General features: G+C 42.4%; 1 protein-coding gene across 1 annotated transcript in view; it reads left to right on the top strand.

The window, feature by feature from the left end:
- The window catches only part of PTCHD1 (patched domain containing 1), a 51268-nt gene extending 32238 nt beyond the window's left edge, over window positions 1-19030 (top strand). The window contains exons 2-3 of the mRNA XM_027607444.1: window positions 5124-5784; window positions 17376-19030. Coding sequence (XP_027463245.1) covers window positions 5124-5784; window positions 17376-19030 — 2316 coding nt within the window. The remainder of the gene's footprint in view (window positions 1-5123; window positions 5785-17375) is intronic.
- The last annotated feature ends 229 nt before the right edge of the window (window positions 19031-19259 follow it).

Here is a 19259-nt window from a genome sequence, read left to right as displayed (position 1 = left end):
CTCTACCCTTTGTCAATAAAAAACAAATACAAAGAGGAGCTGAAAGGTTTTGTAGAAGATCCTGTGAACCCACAGGTATTTTTCCTATGTTAATCATCACTCAGGAGCAGACACTTCCTTCCTCCCAGATCCCTTCTGTACTCTCTACAAGGTGCCCCTGCTGTCTTCTGAGGAAGATCTGAGTGTGCCAAGGAGAGGCAGAGAGGAAATTAGACTCTGGCCTGTCGTGACCGGCAGCCTACACTGGCTTTGTCCCAGGCTCTGGCAGAAGGGGATTAGAAGAGCCAGTGCCTCCCCAGTAACGGGAAATCACTCAGAGAAGGGAGTCTTTTTTTTTTTTCAGTAAACCTATTTTCCCTACCCTGTGGTTTTCTTTCTGGGTTTCATCTACTATCAGATCTGTCATTGACCTAAAAAGAACTTCAGTGTGTTGGAAAAGCATACTTCAAGCTGCTATAATAAATCTCAAATTGATATTTATGAAGTTAACTTTCTCTCACCTTGCATCTGATCGTATAGTATGTGGATGTCACTCATCTTAGAATTATGTCGTGTTAGAACCAAAAGGGTCTGTCCGTAAAGATTAGCTAAACCAACCTCCTGTTTTTTACTGATAAATCTGAGACCTGAAGGAATGACATTCCTAGGGTCTCTGACATTCCCACGGAAGCAGTGGAAGCAGCGGAAGCCAGACTTGAAGCCAGAAGTTCTTATTACTGGATTCCATTGTGTCCCACAGCCTTTCTTCTTGGTAAGCCTGTCTGTGAAAAGTTTTATCTGGCAACTACAGAGGCTGGACAGAGAATAAGAAAAGTCAGGAAGCTCCAAGCCCATCCCCTTTGCTACCTATTAGTATTGCCACGTAATGCTGCCATCTACAGATGAGGTTCGGCTGTTTGGATTACGTGTGGTCTCTCTTAATGGACCCCAGATCCCCAAGTATGGCCATCCCACAGCTCAATCACAGCCATGGCCAGTCATGTGAACCTGGTGAGCTGACAGCGCTTCACCCCTCCCCAAATCCTCTTAGTCCTCATTCAAAGTTGTGCTGGGCTAGGGCCATGCATCCCGCTACCCCCAAGATCCTACCTCTGCCCTTTACTCACTGGGTCAGTGTAGGTGACCTATTGACATCCTTGAGGCCTCAACTGCTCCGGCTATAAAATGAGGATAATCCTTTAATCATTTCCATTGAGTCTTATATTGAATAAATTGTTAAAACTGTAAAGAGTACTTAGTAGTACTAGTACTGCTAGTGCTTAGCAGAGTAGTACTATTACTGTTATCATTCTTAACCTGAGGGGTGATGAGAGCAAAGAAGCTAACAACTGAAATGGTATGTTCAGAGCCTGGGAATGAATCTCAATTTAACATTCAGTTCTGGCCTCTTTGGCAGCAAATACAGAATAGAAAATATTGTGATCAGGATCGACATTGGATTGGGCTTTACTAGTACAAAGTGTTTGGCATTGTCCACTGTTAGAATATTCCCTTTGTTTCGAATGCTGTATCTTTCCTGTGATTTTCCATGTGTGAGCATGAGCACACTAAATTCAGGGAAATTATCCTATTATTGACAACACGGTAGATTTGATGAGTATTTATTGAATGTGTGTTGAGTGAATAATCTAGAATCTATACATAGTTATGGAAACATGGATTATGTGTTGATTCACATGACAGATTCAGACTGTATTAAGGGTCAGGACTATTGCTTTGTGTCACTTTCCCTTGTTTTTTCTGAGGGTCTCTTACCAAGCTCAATAATAAGCTTGTGTGGGGGCGCCTGGGTGGCTCACTCAGTTAAGCGGCTGCCTTCGGCTCAGGTCATGATCCCAGAGTCCTGGGATCGAGCCCCACATCAGGCTCCCTACTCAGTGGGGAGCCTGCTTCTCCCTCTCCCTCTGCCTACCTCTCTGCCTACTTGTGCTCTCTCTCCAACTCTCTGTCAAATAAATAAAATCTTTAAAAAAAAACAAGCTTGTGTGGCTGGAGGTTGTCCGTTTCGTAGACAGAGGTGTCTTAGTCACCATTTCACTATCATGCTTTCATGTTTTCCTGGCTTGCTTTCCCCTTTCTGGCCCCAAGAGAAAACATTAATTTAAAGACAAAGATGAAGTCACCATAAATTAACCTGTCATCATTTTCATCTTCCTTTCCCAGTGCAGAAATTTAAAGTAAGTATACAGAAAAAAAAGAGAGAGAGAGAGCATAGCTTCAATCTCTGGCTTCCCTTTTTCCCTGGGAATATATCTAAGAATGCCTACTAATGTGTCTGCTGTCCTAAGTGGGGATCCCTTAGGAAAGTAAATCAGGGCATTCTAAAACCCTAACAGGGTGATATCCAGGTAGCATGTGCAGCATACCTGCCGAAGGCTATGCAGGCGGCCAAGAATACATCGTGTGCGTGCTTGATACGCAGTCATAAGAACCAAAGATCAGAACTGAGGAGTTCCGGTTCTTCTGCATGCCTCTTATTATCCTCTCATCTCTTATCCCACAGTAGAATCCCACAGATGCCTCCTGCCAGGTGGGTGGCCACAGCCAACACTCCCTCTATGGATGCTTCTGCCACTCAGAAGCAAGAGTGACACACGCTCTACCCACCTCTCCATTGGCAATTCAAAGCAGCTGCGTCTCACGGCAGCTGTGGTGCTGAGAATTAAGAAACGTTCCTTCTCAAACTTTACTAAGGTCTGCTTTCCCAAGTCTCCCTCCTATGATCTGGTGGTACAGGAGTTAACAGGGTGTCTGCTTTCTTTGGTCTGTGGTCCCAAGGATCGGAGCAGCAGATCTGCAGAGTTGGCAGATCACTAAATAGTTTATAACTCCCCACCCAGCAGGGCATGGTCGCTTTAGAGAATGGATGGAAAATATCCCCTTGCTATAACTGGGTTTGGCCCTGTGGCTTAACACCATCTTATTTGGCAATCTTTCTCTTGACATATTTAGTAATCACTCTAAGGGAGATTTATTAGACTGTTCATAGGAACAAACAATGCACTAAATATTACACATATGCATGCTTTCAATACCACTCCTTTTCTAGCCTATTCTGAATCTTTCCCCAAAGTCTTTCTTTCAACACTTAATCAAAACTCTCTCTTGTCTTTAAATTCCTCTCGTTTCTTCTCTCCCCTAAAATAACTTTATATTTGGGATTTTTTTTTTTTTGTAGTTAGAAGTTCTTTTAATCAAAATTCACTGGGCCATACTTAGAGAAGAATGGATAAAAAGACACAGAGTTTAAAATCATTGAAGACATTTTGTTCATCATTAATCCCAAAGCACCAAAGCAAAAATTAAGCAGATGGTAAGAGTTTTGTGAAAATAATCTCTTCGGTATCTCTGGGAGATCAAGAGTGTGTGTGTGTGTGTGTGTGTGTGTGTGTGTGTGTGTGTGTGTGTGTGTGTGTGTGTGTGTGTGAGTGAAGGAAAGAACTCAAAATTATTTCAGCCAAACATAATATGGTGAAGTGTTTCCTGAACCTGACGGTTGGTGCCCATGAGGAGATGTGGGGGAGGGTGCGCTGAGAATTAGGATTAACAACTCATGCTCTATGCTAACTAAAGGACTTTGCCAGCTGGTACCCCTCCGACATTTTCAAAAAGCATAATAAATATCCCACTCACCCTGGCACATGCACAGCAAAATGTCTTCACAAATAATCCATCTAGAGCAGATGTAAGAGAAAATATATCAGGGTCATGGAGACGCTCAGAAGGTTATGAGTTATAATGGCACAGTCACGGTGTAGAACTGGATGTTAAACTTCCTTCCCTTTGCATATGAAATGTTTTTCTTCATTAGATACACAGTGGCTATCTCTGCTCCTGCGAGAGCCCACTCAGTGGGAGGCACAGGCACACTCATTTACTGAACACTCAATTACATGTCTACCGCTGGCCTCATGTTGCAGACTGGACTCATTTTACAGAGAAAAGGGCTTATTTTCTCACCTTAGACTGTAGAGTACATATACTCCTACATATCTGAACTTGAGCACTTGTGATTTTTTAGGCCACCTTAGCACTTGGGCAGGGCAAGCCCCAATTTAACCATTAGTTGCTAGCAAGAACTTTGACTCAACTCCCGGCATTGTTAGCCTAGAGGTCTGTGGTCAGGGGTTAGGAGCACAGGTGTTGGAGCCAGGCTGCCTGGGATAGCCTAGCTCTCTCTTTCTCTTACAATGTGTGCGACCTTGGGCAAGCAACCGTCTGTTTCCTCATCTGTAAAATGAGCCTAGTACTTGTACCCACATCGTAGTTTCTTGTAAGGGTGAAATGGGTTAATCTGCATAAAAGGCCTAGAATTGTGCCTGGCATATGGTAGGAGTTGTTAAATGAGCGCTTGTATTCCTAGTGTCCGCTTTGATCACAGGTGTATGGAGCCTGAACATGGCGAATCTGACTTGGGGTGAGGTGTATAGAATAAATCCCACTGTGCTCCTTTAGCGTGACCGCCATATAGCCCAGCCAGACTCTTGCAGTTACGTCTCCCCTCCAATATAAGCAGACAAGGAAAGCCAGAGAATATGAGGTCCCTCAAGGTGAGCCTCTTTTCTTTTATGGCACCAAGTGACTGAATTGGATGGGGAAGTCATTTAGGGGCCCTAGAAATTGGCAGCAGAGGATGGGCTTCCACAAGAAGTCGTACCTTAGTTCACCTGGTACATTACATCTTCAAGACGGTGGTCGTATGTGAGATTTTCAGACATTTATAGACCAACTGAGTCACAAATAAAGAAGAGAACATGTGGAAATAATGCTGGTGCTTTGACCCAGCTCGTCTCAAACTGTACCTTTATCAGAATCCTCTGGAGAGCTTGTGAAAACCCAGATTCCCGGGCCCCACCCCAGAGATTTCTGATTTACCAGGTCTGAGGTAGAGTCTGACAGTTTTCATCTCTGACAAGTTCCCAAGTTGTGCTGATGCTGGTTTTGCATCCTTACTACCTATTTCTATCATAAGGTTATAACATTTCATTTGAACTCTTCAACTTGGAGATGACCCAAGTGACTCCACCACCCCAAATAGAGATATTTGAATCCACAGAGCTAATATCATGCATTGATGTCTTATTTTTAATAATAAATTGACTTTCATTTTTTTTCTCCCATAGTTGCATGCTGCTGTGACCAGGATCCAGGTTCCAAGGCCTGGTTTTAATTACACGTTCGCCCACATATGTATCCTGAATAATGATAAGACTTGCATCGTGGATGACATAGTGCATGTTCTGGAGGAGCTAAAGAATGCTCGGGCCACCAACCGGACCAATTTTGCTATCACATACCCGATCACTCACTTAAAGGATGGGAGGGCAGTGTACAACGGACACCAGCTTGGAGGCGTCACTGTGCACAGCAAGGACCGGGTAAAATCCGCAGAGGCCGTCCAGCTCACCTACTACCTGCAGTCAATCAACAGTCTCAATGACATGGTGGCTGAGAGGTGGGAGTCCAGCTTCTGCGACACTGTCCGACTGTTCCAGAAATCCAATAGCAAAGTCAAAATGTACCCTTACACGTCCTCCTCACTGAGGGAAGATTTCCAGAAGACCAGCCGTGTATCGGAACGTTACCTGGTCACCAGCCTGATCCTGGTGGTCACCATGGCCATCCTGTGCTGCTCAATGCAGGACTGCGTCCGCAGCAAACCCTGGCTGGGCCTGCTCGGGTTGGTGACCATAACCCTGGCCACTCTCACCGCGGCCGGAATCATCAATCTTACTGGTGGGAAATACAATTCCACCTTCCTGGGAGTCCCTTTCGTCATGCTAGGTAATTACTGCCCTTCGTTTTGTTTTTATTTCCTCCTGCTGCTGGTGGTGACTGGTTCCCTAAAAGGCAAGGAGTAGCCATCTCACGACTTTGTTTTGTCTATCATGTCTTCTTTTTGCCCAAAAGTCCTGGGACCAATTCTATAATGTGCTGGCCATTGGCAAGGGGCAACCTCACTTGGTAAATATGCCCTAAGTCCCAAGCCCTGGGTCCCAGCCCTGGTTCTCCAGTAAGGAGTGGTATGGCATTTAGCACATATTAATCTTCTCTGGTTCCCCAGTGTCTTAGGTGGGGCTTCCCCTGAAGCAGACCCTGAGACAAGGATTTAGATGTAAGTCGTTAATTTAGGAGGTAAGCCCAGGAAGCCCCTGCGTGGGAGTGAGAATGTGAGTCAGGGAAGGAAGACAATTCAGGCTATGTTAATGGGCAGGTTACTGCTTTAGGCTCTGGTGGCTCAATCCCACTGGGGACCTTTGGGAGACTTAACAGAACACACCTCAGAGAGGTCCTCCTTGAGGGGTGAGGAAGCTGCAAGCTGGGCCATGTACCCAGAAACCCTGTGTATGAGTCATTGACGGCTCTCCCCGGGGAAGACTGAACACATTCCTGCAGCTGCAAAAATCCCCCAGGTGGATGGTGTTTGTCGTGAGAAGCCTTCCCTGAGCTCCAGAATAGTGACTAGGAGGGCACACAGGTTGGGCACTGACAGGGTCTGCTACCCTCCATTTCCCCACCCTATGGATGGAATGGATGTGAATATCACAAAAAAGGGACATGATAAATGTACAAAAACCTTGAAAGCAACAAGTGAGAAATAAATAAGAAGGTATCTTTTTTCCTGTCCTTGCTATAAACTCAGGGGAATGTTTTAAAATGACGGTGTGAGAATCCCAGTATATTCTCTCTTAGGGGCTGCAAGAATTTCCTATTAGAGATAACGGTGAAAACAAAGCCAGTGTGGTTATAATACAGTGTCAGTTGCTCTGTTCATCTGGTATTGAAGATGGCATACGCAGCAAGCCTGATGGCAGGCTTCCTGTGGGCCAAGGGTTCCAGGGGCTCGCTTGTCCCTTTTCTGTGGCCACTTCTCATCAATTCCTTTAGCAAAATTAAAATGTCATTTGGAATCAGATACTGACATGACAAATGAAGTTGTATTTTTCATTGAATGAGATAAGAACTATGGTTGAGTTCATTAGAATGCCTAATGCCCTGTTTAGGGGTAGCAGAAAGAAAGAAAAGAATATACTCAGATCTCAGCTGCCTTTCAGTTAAATGATAAGCAGAGTGGCAGGGCTGCAAGGTCGCAGAATGACATGCTGCCCTCCAGGCTCTGAGGCCTGTGGGAATGCAGACCTGGGCAATAAAAACATATATGGTAGCTCCTGGGAAAGGGGGCGCTGTGGAGATGGAGCAAGTCCTACATTCACCAGGTCACTTTGCTCATCGCTGCCAAACACAACAGAGAAGGGGGCTGCCATACTTCCTCCTGAAGTCAGTCCCTTAAGAAGGAAGCATAAGAAGCCTCCTGAACCCCAAGACGATGTGCACTGATGGTGGGCTCCACGGCAGTTCCTTGAAGACTCAGTGCAACTGGGTAGTAGCTTCCATGGAGGCTTGAGTCAAGGTTTCTTTAAATGAAGATGTTTTGCCCATGATTAGTCCCACGCTTGGGTTTTATTTTTTAGCTTTTCATTTTAAAAATGCAGTGGTTTTTGTTGTGACTGTTTTTGCGGGAGGAAGAAAAAACAGGAATAAGGAAGGAGTGGGGGACTGAAGGGAGGCAGTGGGTTTCTAAGATCAAGAAGAAAGAATGTCAAATCTAGAAAAAGGACTATTGGCCCAGGTTTGATGACACTCCCAAGTTGTGACCAGTGAGCCCCAAGTATGATACAGTATTTAAAACTTCCTAAAAACTAACTGCGTTAATTAAAATAAAACTTCAATATTTAGAGCTTCTTAAAATTATTTTCAAGTAAAACAACATAGCAATAGTCAAAACTTCTTAACATTAACCTCACAAAAAAATCAATTTCACCAAATAAAATGAAATAGCATATTCGAAACTTCTCTAAATTAATTTTATTAAGTAAACTAAGTTATGATATTTAAGATTTCTTAAAACTTCTTTTTGTACTTCCTAAAGAAGTTTTAAACATCGTAAATCAAAGTCAGCACAAAAAGGAATATACCAGCTAGGACTGGTGCAAGGAAGGATGTAAGAGATTGGACGATGTTAGCTGAGAATTGGCTTTAGAAAACAAATCCAGAAATAGTAGCGCCGCAACTCCCCAGACACCGAGGATCACTGAACTTGACGTCAAAGTTCAATTCAGAAAAATCTGGCGTTCATGGTGAAAGAGACCAAGTGCCGCAGGTACCCAATACTCCCTTGTTTGCAATTTGTGAGGAAAGTTATATGCATTGATTTGATGGCAGTTTTCCCTGCTGACAATCAGTATGCAAACTTTCTGCACATTTTAGCCCAAAGAGATCTATTACTTAGTCACAACATGAAAGGAAGCTATGCATTTTAGTAGCTAGGGCCCATCTGCAATAAATACTTTGCACCATGTAATGGGTGCTTACTATGCTCAGAAAGCCAACAGTGCCTGGATTTAGGATGGTCACCCTTCTGTGTTTCACAGATAAACTCTTTGTTCTCAGAATTTGATTATAAAATGAAATATAGGCAAGAGCATGTTCATAAATGTTGCGTTTAGGGCCCATGTTTAATTCTGGATTTTTGATGACCAGTCCCAAAATACCAATAAATATTTCAAACGACAAAGAAGAAATGCAGTGCTAAGGGTTTTGCACTATGAGTCAATAAACTGTCCAGTTTTAAAATTTGTCTATGACATAAAATGGCTATGCCTAAACTAAGATTTAAGCAAAATGTCTTGATTTTCCATGTTATATAAATACAATATCAAATAAAAATTTAAAACTATATGGCCTCATTTAAAAGGAAAAGTATCTCAGAAAAAAGGCTCTAATACAGAGATTTCTTTGGCCAACAACAGGTCCATAATGTGATAAACATTATATTTAAAATTCAGCAAACTAAACATTCTCAGTGTGATGCCGGTCACATAAGGCCAGATCCAGCCAAATGCCAAAATGGCAGTAGATTTAGAATGGAAAATTTTAAGACCACGTGTGTCAAGCAGTATTAACCTGACAAAATTCCAGAATAGGAAAGAATTTGGAAAAACTCTGAGAGTACGCCATAATGGGATGTGACTATGTGTTTCTAGCCAAGACGATACGTGACATCTCTGGCAATAAGAATATATCCTACACAGATGAATCATTTTGGCAATGATGTAAGCATAGATACATCATGATTTAGAATGTTTTTAATCAGTGTCATGCATATTAGACAATCCCACTTCTGCCAAAACCCCGTCCATATGAGTCAGATCAGTTTATTTAGAGCTGAAATCCTTAAAGGTCTACCGCATTATAAATGCCCATTGACATTTTTTAGTTACTATAAACTTGGAGAAGAGCTTCTATCATCCCGTTATGCATAAAGTACTATCCTTTTTTTCCAAACTGTATTAATATCAGGTACTGAAGTACTTGAGCTGCCATTTGTAAACACAGGACACTCATCATTTTAATCCATTATGGAACTTCCTTTAAAGGATGAGGATTTACACCATTGTCCTCCAGTTGGCTATGATTTAAGAAATTGGCAAAGATTTTGTGCATGCAAGCTCTCCTTAGAGGCTTACTATTTCCACAGCATTCCTGGTCAGACACAAATCAGGAAGGGAATGGAATGTTGAAGAATATAGAAGGGAACAGAAGGAAGAGTTCTTCCTTTTTCATCTGGAAGGTTTGTGGCTTCATGTACATTCTGACCAGCTGAAAGGGGAGAACCGAAGTTGTGGTGAAAGAGTTTCGATATTAGTTTGTAAGTGGTAATCTAATTTATAAGGGTTGCTTTGCATTTATCAAGATAAAAGAGCCATGGAGATCGGATGAGATGAAAAAATATTCTTCAAGAAAAATATTCTTCAAGCCCTTTCACAACACAGAGTGCTAACCACTATACGATCACAGTGAGCTACTGGGGATTTACAGCCCTTTCAAATGTTTGGGACTTTTGAGAGGGTCAAATACCACATCCAGGGTACCCTCTTCCTTCTGAATTATCAAGCCAGGCCACTCAAATTCAAGGATGGGAAAGGAAGAAAGGATGTAATTAAGTGCTAGGAGAATAATAGCAGGGGCATTTGGTACCTTTCAGGTATATTCTAAGATTATCTGTATTTACCAGAAACCAGAAGATCAGGTTCAGTTTTCCAAGAATTTGTTCTCATTTGATGCCACCTGGAATATAATGCAGAATATGGAGCTCAGGCTTTGAAGAGGTGAAAGTTCTTGTGCAGGAAATTTAGTTCTGAGAAATCAGAACTCTTATTTTTGTTCTAAACTCAAGCAAACCTGAAAGGTTTTGTTTTCAGGTTGAGCTGGTATATTTCTTTTTTTTTTTTAAGTAATCCCTATGCCCATTGTGGGGCTCAAAACTCAGGACCCCCAAATTCAAGAGTCACATGCTCTACTGACTGAGCCAGCCAGGCACCCCATTCTGGCATATTTCTAAAATTATGAGACACATAGGGCAGGGAAATCAGCCAGATAATAATAAAGTTCAAACCATAAGAAATTGCCAATATTCAACTATTTTTGACCTACAAAATTAGTACCAATATCTAGCCCTTTTTGAACTACAAAGCAGTAATTTCTTATGGGTCAACCTAATATGTTATTGTACAAGTCCGTTATTTGCAACAATATGACAGTCTACATAATGGAGCAGAATGCTGTGGAAATACTCTGCTTGGATATAAATCACTAATTGGTTCGGTAATTTCTGGAGAAAAAAACCATGGTTGATAAGGGTTTTATTGTTCTCAGTTTTGTTTACATCTGATTTAAAATAAGACAGTAATTCCATACAATATTTTCAAAGTTTTTTCCCTGGATATCTTTTTTGTAATGTCTGACGGTCATTTGGGGACTGATTTACAAGGAGATTGTGCAATCTAGTTTTGTGGGTAGTTTTCACCCTTTTATTATGCTCCACCAATCATATTCCAGTACGGGGTGGGTGGGGAGAAATAGGTCTGGGGAGATGGAGCAAAACGTGTTTTATTGTTCTATTCTTCACCATAAAGGAGGACAAGAATAGGACTGAGGGGGCAGGTCCATGTGGAGCTCAGTAAGGCAGAGGAATGCAGTGACACTTCCTCCTTGACCCTGATCTCCGGGTATACTCTGGGTGGTCTAGCCCCACCTAGTCTAGGGACTGGTGGACCGGCAGATGTTACAAAGGTCAGGCAGCAAGAGGCAACGTCAGGACACTGAGCTGGTAAAAATAGACCATGAAGAAAAATACCTAGTTTGGTGTTGCATTTGGACCAGCATCTGAGAAAGTCACTGCTGGGACCAGGTAGTAGTGACCAGATGGGTCTATAGGAGCTCACAATGCAAGCAGATATACAGTCATCCTCAAGGAAATCCTGCATTTCACCTAAGCTACTTCAGCAGCCAAGAACCAAAATGCAGATGGAACCTAAGCGAGGGATTCTAGCCTCTCCTCTGCACTGATAGTGTAGTAGCACTCGCATTTCTCTTCCTTACCAGTAAAATAACTTTCAAATCGGCCTACTATTCATTGTATGTGTGTGTGTGTGTGTGTGCGCGCGCATGGTATATATGTAATATGTATTATGCAATAAGTTCATGTACATATATATGTATTTCATGTGTTTATAACATTATGTAACATATATTGTTTGCATATTTGAGTATAAATACTATATATTTCCCTATTATATAGTATATATTCACACATTTTATATGTAAATATATAAAATATGTTTGAATAGGATGACATATATGTATATATTTATATATTACATATGTCTCTTATATGTAAAGATATTGCACAGTGACCATAGCATATACTGTGGGCCCCATTTACAGACACTGATTTTATATAGTGCCCACACACACTCAGTATCTAAATACCTTTCTTTCAACAAGGAAGAGCTATTAGCATATTCATTTCTTGGACTCTTATTTGCAGCTCTCTGATGAGGGAAAAGCATTTCTCAGATTAAAATCCAATGCTATGATTAGAATTGCCAAACTGTGACAAGTCTCTGGTAGAAAGCATAAGATGTGTGTATTTGCCCTGATGTGTGCATCCTTCTTAAATTAAGCAGAGTACACCTTCCTTTACTCTCACTCTTAACTGTGACACAAAACAGGCTGTGATAAACCAAACAATTCAGCATAGAAAATAAATGTTTATAACTAGCAAAGTGTAAATGTAACCCAATTAATGAACTTCTCCCTGAAAATAGATGTTACTCAACCCAGACATTCATACACTTCAAATTTCTTCCCAAAAAAACCAAAAATCATGAATTTATGGGGATGTCACTGAAAGTAAAGCATTTTAAGAACATGAGCTACTTAGTGAAGCTCATCTAAGAGTAAAATATGTTTTAGCAGATTTTGCTCATGCATTCATTATACTATGGATCTTCTAGAAGAATGTAGTAATTTTATTTCCACATAAGAAATTTGGCACTGCCCAGGCATTCTATAAATGGCTTCATTGTCTCCTGATATTAAATGTTTTTGCACTGAAACTAAAAGATCATCCATTAGCAAGCCATCCCTTTTCACCTTCTCATCTTCTCAGCTACTCCTTATGTTCTGGAACTCCAGATGAGGAAATCCTGCTAGTATGGAAAGGATGAAAATGTGAGTAGTGCCCAAAGGCATCAGCCTCTGTGCTATGTCACTGTGTGTTGGGGAAGGCAGGAGAATATGGGCCTGGAGAAAAATCTGCCTTACAGAATCCAGATGCACAAAATAGATCAATTTGCTTGTGATTATTCATTGACAAAAAAAATAAACAAATCACCCAGACTGCCTCTGATAGCAAAACCATTAAATACATTGAAAATATGATTCGTTTCATGAACAGCTTTCCAGAAGCACATCTACTGGGAAAAGTTGGGTTAACTCTCAACTATTCGTTGGTGGATTCCTGCATTAGTGGATTATAAACAACCCTGAAGGCTTTGGTCAGGCCCCAGAAAAGGGTCTGGGTGAGGATGAGATTTAATCTGCGAGTGTTCTTGAGCCTCACCCTAAGTGACTGGAGGATAGCCAGTTGAGGTTTTTCTACCATTAGTGTTATTTATCACTTGTGTTGCTTTTTCTCTTCATGGCTCCAAAGCCTGAAATTCATGTGCACATACAGATATAAAATCACTTGGAAAAGAAGGAAAACTATTAGCCTAAATTCTCTAGTATCTGATTTTACTAAATGACAGTCCCAAAGCCTACTGCTAATAAAACATTAATTGCACTCCTGGTACAAACTGTATCTGAACATTGGTGAAGAGCTCTACAGTCCTTATCCCAGGACCTGGCTAAAAGCCCCCACCGCTTCAAAGTGTTCACTCATGATTAATTAGAACTTGGGCCTGTACATGTATCCTGACACATACTGACACCCATGGAACTATACAGACACGCAGTGTGCCAAAATAGAAACAAACATCTTGCATGTGCTTTTAAAAGACAAGTGAATACTTTAAAAGCTTCTTTATCTTAAGAATTTGATAGAATCAATATGTGGTGTTTAACAGTTCCCTTTGGCAACTCTTCAGCCTTGAACACTTTAACTGTAAGACAGGGAAGCTGTGGGATATTGATCAGTTCCTGGCGTGCTCAGGATAGTCTTTACTTCCAGGTCTTGAGCTATGGACCTGCCATTGGGATGTGGAGCCCTGGCTCCTATAACCACCACAGGGCCTCTGGTCACCAAAGGCTAAGTCTGTTTGGAACTTCAGGTTTGGGTAGCTCCCTATGTGAGTGCTGCTACGAGGGAGTGCTCGTGAACAGTCTTGCAACATTGGAGATGGATAATGGTCCCTTGCTGAAATAATGCTTTGCGCCAATGACATACGCCCCTTGGTCAGATTTAATAGAGAGGCTTACGGAGTTCCGACTTCGTAGAGAAAAATTTAAAAACTGAAGTGCAAAGAAGACAGCAATATTTCTGCTTTTAAAGCATCTTTTAAAAATAGGGGAAATGATAGCCAAACCTCTGAAAAGTATCTTCCATCCACATGCAGTATCTGTTTGCCTACATCTGTGAGATTTGGCCTCAGAGTCCTGTTTACTGGACCTCAGCCCCAAAACTAAGAGGTGATGGATGATGGTGACACTAAAGAAGGGAGGCACCTGCTGAGAGAGGAAAGTGGAGAGGAACGGAACCTACCAAAACCTTTCTCCCCTGCCTTTTCTTGATTTCACTGGCCCATTTCTGAAGTGGCTACAAGAGATAAGGCCAGGGCTGGCTGAAGGAAAAACTGCAAAGGATTTAGTCTCTGTGAAATCCACCTACCTATAATTTCCTCTTCACTGCCTCCCCATCTCCAGCCTCTGTCCCACCCCCCACCCCCAGACTGAAGGGAAGCTGCTTCAGTACACCACTGTCATGGAGGGGTCTGCATTTATAAGAACACCCTCGAAGGCCAAAACCAAAGGTAATTTGGCTATAATTATGGGCAGAGTAGGCATTCTGGGGAGTTGTGGGAGCAGGCAGGGTATTCGTCATGTCCTAGGACTCCCAGAATATGACTCCCCTTGAGTCCAGGCCAGGAAACAGAGACCCCGTCGTTCAGCTTTCCTTTAGGGTAACAGACTGACCTCTTCAACATAATTACCCAGCTGTGAATCAGGTCTAGCTGCAGTGAGGCGCCCCAGGCTGTTAATCCCCAGGAGGCACCTCCAGCTCTGTTGGCAATCGTCCTTCTCTTGACTGACTGAACTGCAGGAAGGAGGCCCAGTTATGGTGTCCGCAGTTGTCCCTGAAATCCAAAGAGCTCTTCAAAGACACTGCACACCTCCAGTTTGGAATTTAGGGTATAGGCATCTATCTGCCAGAAAGGTGTGGCTTGAGAAACAAGAATTTGGCCTTATATCAGGAAGGATAGTGGGGGCCTTTGGAGGCAAGACCAACAATGACTAGCAACAAATTCTGAATGATCTGGTAGAATGTATTCTTTCTTGGGGCCTCCTCTTCTTGCCTCTACGAATGTCCACATGTACACCCCTGTAGGGAGAGGAGAGAAGGAAAGGCGTAGTTTCCAACAGCCCCTAAGAATGAAATAAAAATTCTCTCTGGAGCTGCCCCCAGAACCAAGAGCATATGCAAAGAGAGTCAGGACTCAATAAAAATGATCAAACTGTAGAAGGACAAGGCATTTAAGATGCAGCAACAGAACTCAGGAGATAAGCTCAAAGCCTATTTCCATCTTTCCTTGAGTTTGATTATTTTCATTCTGGACCCTCAAGCCTCACTCTCTTCACCTAATAGCTCTGTTAATTCCAATTCTTTTCATCACTTAGCCTCTAAGACTACTCAACAGCATGGTAAGAAATGGATTCTTAGGGTATTTTCCAACAAGAGTCAGGGTCAGATAATGTCGTAAAACATCCCACCCAGCCCCCAACACCTTTTCTGGTGCCCCTCTAATGCACTGCACGACTAATTCTAATCCTGCTATATGCCTTCTTATGTTCTTACCATATTTAATGACTCAGTACTAAAGCCCTGTTTTAAAACATTTTTCTTGTTTCTAGCATGTAAATACTATTAAAAAAATCTTCATTTGCCATTTTCAGGGAAACTTTAGTGTGTTTTATCCAAGAGAATTTAGTCTACTTGGCCCCAGATGAAATGGTCAGTATTGTTTGCCCAGGGTGCAGACACCTTGGAGATATTAATCCTCCTTTTATGCTCATTGTCCTGGAATTGGTTACTTTTAATAAAAGGTCTGTCAATCCTTCCTGAGAACAATGTGGAAACAAACTTAACAAATAGTCTTCCCTTCTGAGACTAGATGTTAACTTTCTAAAACATAATTAAGCAGATGCCAGTCAATGAGTGCACTTTTGACTTCAGGTCTGGGGAGTTTAGGTGCCTCCAATTTAGTAGGGGTCACAGTGCTAGTTATCTAATTGACAGTCTCTACCTGCCCTCTCAAGAGGCTGCAGAACGATGCTCAGTAAATTAAGATAAATGCCAAATCCTTCTGAGGAAACAGGTCTATATCACGACTATGGAATGGGCATTCAGGTTTGAGACTGAGCAAGACTTCACAATAAGGATATAAATACCAGCCTGGGCACAAGGGAAGATGTTCACCCAGTTATTGTACACACAAAATAACAGTGACTCACTTCACTCAGCATTACGCTTGGCCAGAGATTTTTAATTCCTTTTTAAAAACAAGACTATTGTACCACCGGGTAGAGATTTTATTATCCTCAATAATGGGATTGAATATGCCAAGGCATAGAAGGAGAAAATTAGATCTGCTGATCCCAGTGCCAAGATAGGGGTTACTGAAAGCCACAACAGGTCACTTCCGGTGGGCTTTTCAATGTCACAGTGGCCTGGAAACCCAGGAGAGCCAGGCAGAGTGTCTGCCTCCAAGCAGGAGAGGTGGGGGAAGTCTAGCTAGATCCAGCCTCAAGCACTAGAATGGAGTGAAAACATGGGCACTTAGTGTACCTCTGCTATTCCAGTGCTTCTGGAATACTAACCAAGGAGGCCAAGGCACTAAGTAGTTAAGGAAAAAGGTTATTGATCTGGCTCTCCTCGTCAGACGCCATTGCCAAATAGTGCAGAGAAACCAGCAGAGTCAGCCCCTGCTTGATACATCATCTACGAACAAGCAAAATTGGTCAAACAGATCCCTGAAGACAAAATGCAAGCTATACACCTACAAGTGGAATTTTGATTTTTATCAGTTGCAGGGAGAGTTTGTGTGAATCGTGTTCCATCTTCCACATTTCCTATTCACTCAAACTCAGTGCTACTTATTGTGCTTCCCTCTATGTCTCAGATTTCTTGCTCCCTGGACTGATACTTGGTGGGGGCGGGGGGCATGGGGAAGAGGCTGTGATTTAGGTTCCCGTCAAGATTCAAATTAAATACAGTGCCTCCTTCTCCCTAAAGCCTTCCACTTGGCCAAACTTAGAGGAGATGATGAGACATTAACTCAGAACCCTCTGCCCACTACCTTCCTCTGTGCTGACTTCCAGCCAGACTTGTGGGGATGACAAGCCAAGCGGTGAGTGGCCAGGAACCTTCTCTGGAGTGTTCCACCAACCAGGGGAAACACAAACTCTGCAAGCTGCATCCACAGCCCTAACCTCTCGCTGTATATAATCCCCAAGGGACAGACGCCAGTCTACTCGGCTTCCATAGGCAAAAGTCCACCCCGCATTCTTAAGCCAGAAGGGAGCATGAAGATCTTAGCCCCTTGATCTTCTCTTTCACTTGCCATTACCATTTAGGATTCACTAAAATACAGGGCTCTCTCCCACAGGAGAAATTCTTGGCATTTACAAACTGTCACCACCAAGGCTGGTTGTATTTCCCTTGACCCAGTAGTTGCCCATGACCAAGTTAGTTCCTCTCTTTCAAGAGGTTACTCCTTTCAAATTTTTGATCTGGTCTTTTTCTGCCCCCTCAGGTCATGGATTATATGGGACTTTTGAAATGTTATCCTCCTGGAGGAAAACTAGAGAAGACCAACATGTTAAAGAGAGAACTGCAGCAGTCTATGCAGACTCCATGCTCTCCTTTTCTCTCACCACTGCCATGTACCTGGTCACCTTTGGCATAGGGGCCAGCCCTTTCACGAACATTGAGGCAGCCAGGATTTTCTGCTGCAATTCCTGTATTGCAATCTTCTTCAACTACCTCTATGTACTCTCGTTTTATGGTTCCAGCCTGGTATTCACTGGCTACATAGAAAACAATTACCAGCATAGTATCTTCTGTAGAAAAGTCCCAAAGCCCGAGGCATTGCAGGAGAAGCCGGCATGGTACAGGTTTCTCCTGACAGCCAGATTCAGCGAGGACACAACCGACGGCGAGGAAGCGAATACTTACGAGAGTCACCTATTGGTATGTTTCCTCAAACGCTATTACTGTGACTGGATAACCAACACCTATGTCAAGCCTTTTGTAGTTCTCTTTTACCTTATTTATATTTCCTTTGCCTTAATGGGCTATCTGCAGGTCAGTGAAGGGTCAGACCTTAGTAACATCGTAGCAACTGCGACGCAAACCATTGAGTACACTACTGCCCAGCAAAAGTACTTTAGTAACTACAGTCCGGTGATTGGGTTTTATATATACGAGTCCATAGAATACTGGAACACTAGTGTCCAAGAAGATGTGCTAGAATACACCAAGGGGTTCGTGCGGATATCCTGGTTTGAGAGCTATTTAAATTACCTTCGGAAACTCAATGTGTCTACTGGCTTACCTAAGAAAAACTTCACAGACATGTTGAGGAATTCCTTCCTGAAAGCTCCCCAGTTTTCACATTTTCAAGAGGACATCATCTTCTCTAAAAAGTACAATGATGAGGTTGATGTAGTGGCCTCCAGAATGTTTCTGGTGGCCAAGACCATGGAAACTAACAGAGAAGAACTCTATGATCTCCTGGAGACCCTCAGGAGACTTTCTGTCACCTCCAAGGTGAAGTTCATTGTCTTCAACCCATCCTTCGTGTATATGGATCGATATGCCTCCTCTCTGGGAGCCCCCCTGCACAACTCCTGCATCAGTGCTTTGTTCCTGCTCTTCTTCTCGGCATTTCTGGTTGCAGATTCTCTGATTAATGTATGGCTCACTCTAACGGTTGTGTCCGTGGAGTTTGGAGTTATAGGTTTCATGACATTATGGAAAGTAGAACTGGACTGCATCTCTGTGCTATGCTTAATTTATGGAATTAACTACACAATTGACAATTGTGCTCCACTGTTATCCACATTCGTTCTGGGCAAGGATTTCACAAGAACTAAATGGGTAAAGAATGCCCTGGAAGTGCACGGGGTAGCTATTTTACAGAGCTACCTCTGCTATATCGTTGGTCTGATTCCTCTCGCAGCTGTGCCTTCAAATCTGACCTGTACACTGTTCAGGTGCTTGTTTTTAATAGCATTTGTCACCTTCTTTCACTGCTTTGCCATTTTACCTGTGATACTGACTTTCCTGCCACCCTCTAAGAAAAAAAGGAAAGAGAAGAAAAATCCTGAAAACCGGGAGGAAATTGAATGTGTGGAAATGGTGGATATTGACAGTACCCGAGTGGTTGACCAAATTACAACAGTGTGATAGAGTCTGCTTGTATATTTTCACCCTAGGTCTTATTGAGAGCAAAGAGATTATGTTAATGAAACAAATTCAAAGTTGTTCTTTCTTTTTTAAGATACAGACATTGCCAAAGTAAATGACAAGGGGGGAAATGGGCATTGCATATTTTCAGTCTTTAAAACAAAAGGATTGCTACCAGAAATAATTTACACACACACACACACACACACACACACACACACACACACAC

Source organism: Zalophus californianus, chromosome X (assembly GCF_009762305.2).
Source record: "Zalophus californianus isolate mZalCal1 chromosome X, mZalCal1.pri.v2, whole genome shotgun sequence".
NCBI classification, from domain to species: domain Eukaryota; kingdom Metazoa; phylum Chordata; class Mammalia; order Carnivora; family Otariidae; genus Zalophus; species Zalophus californianus.
The sequence above is the reverse complement of the archived record's forward strand: the minus strand, read 5'-3'. Positions and strand labels throughout refer to the sequence as shown.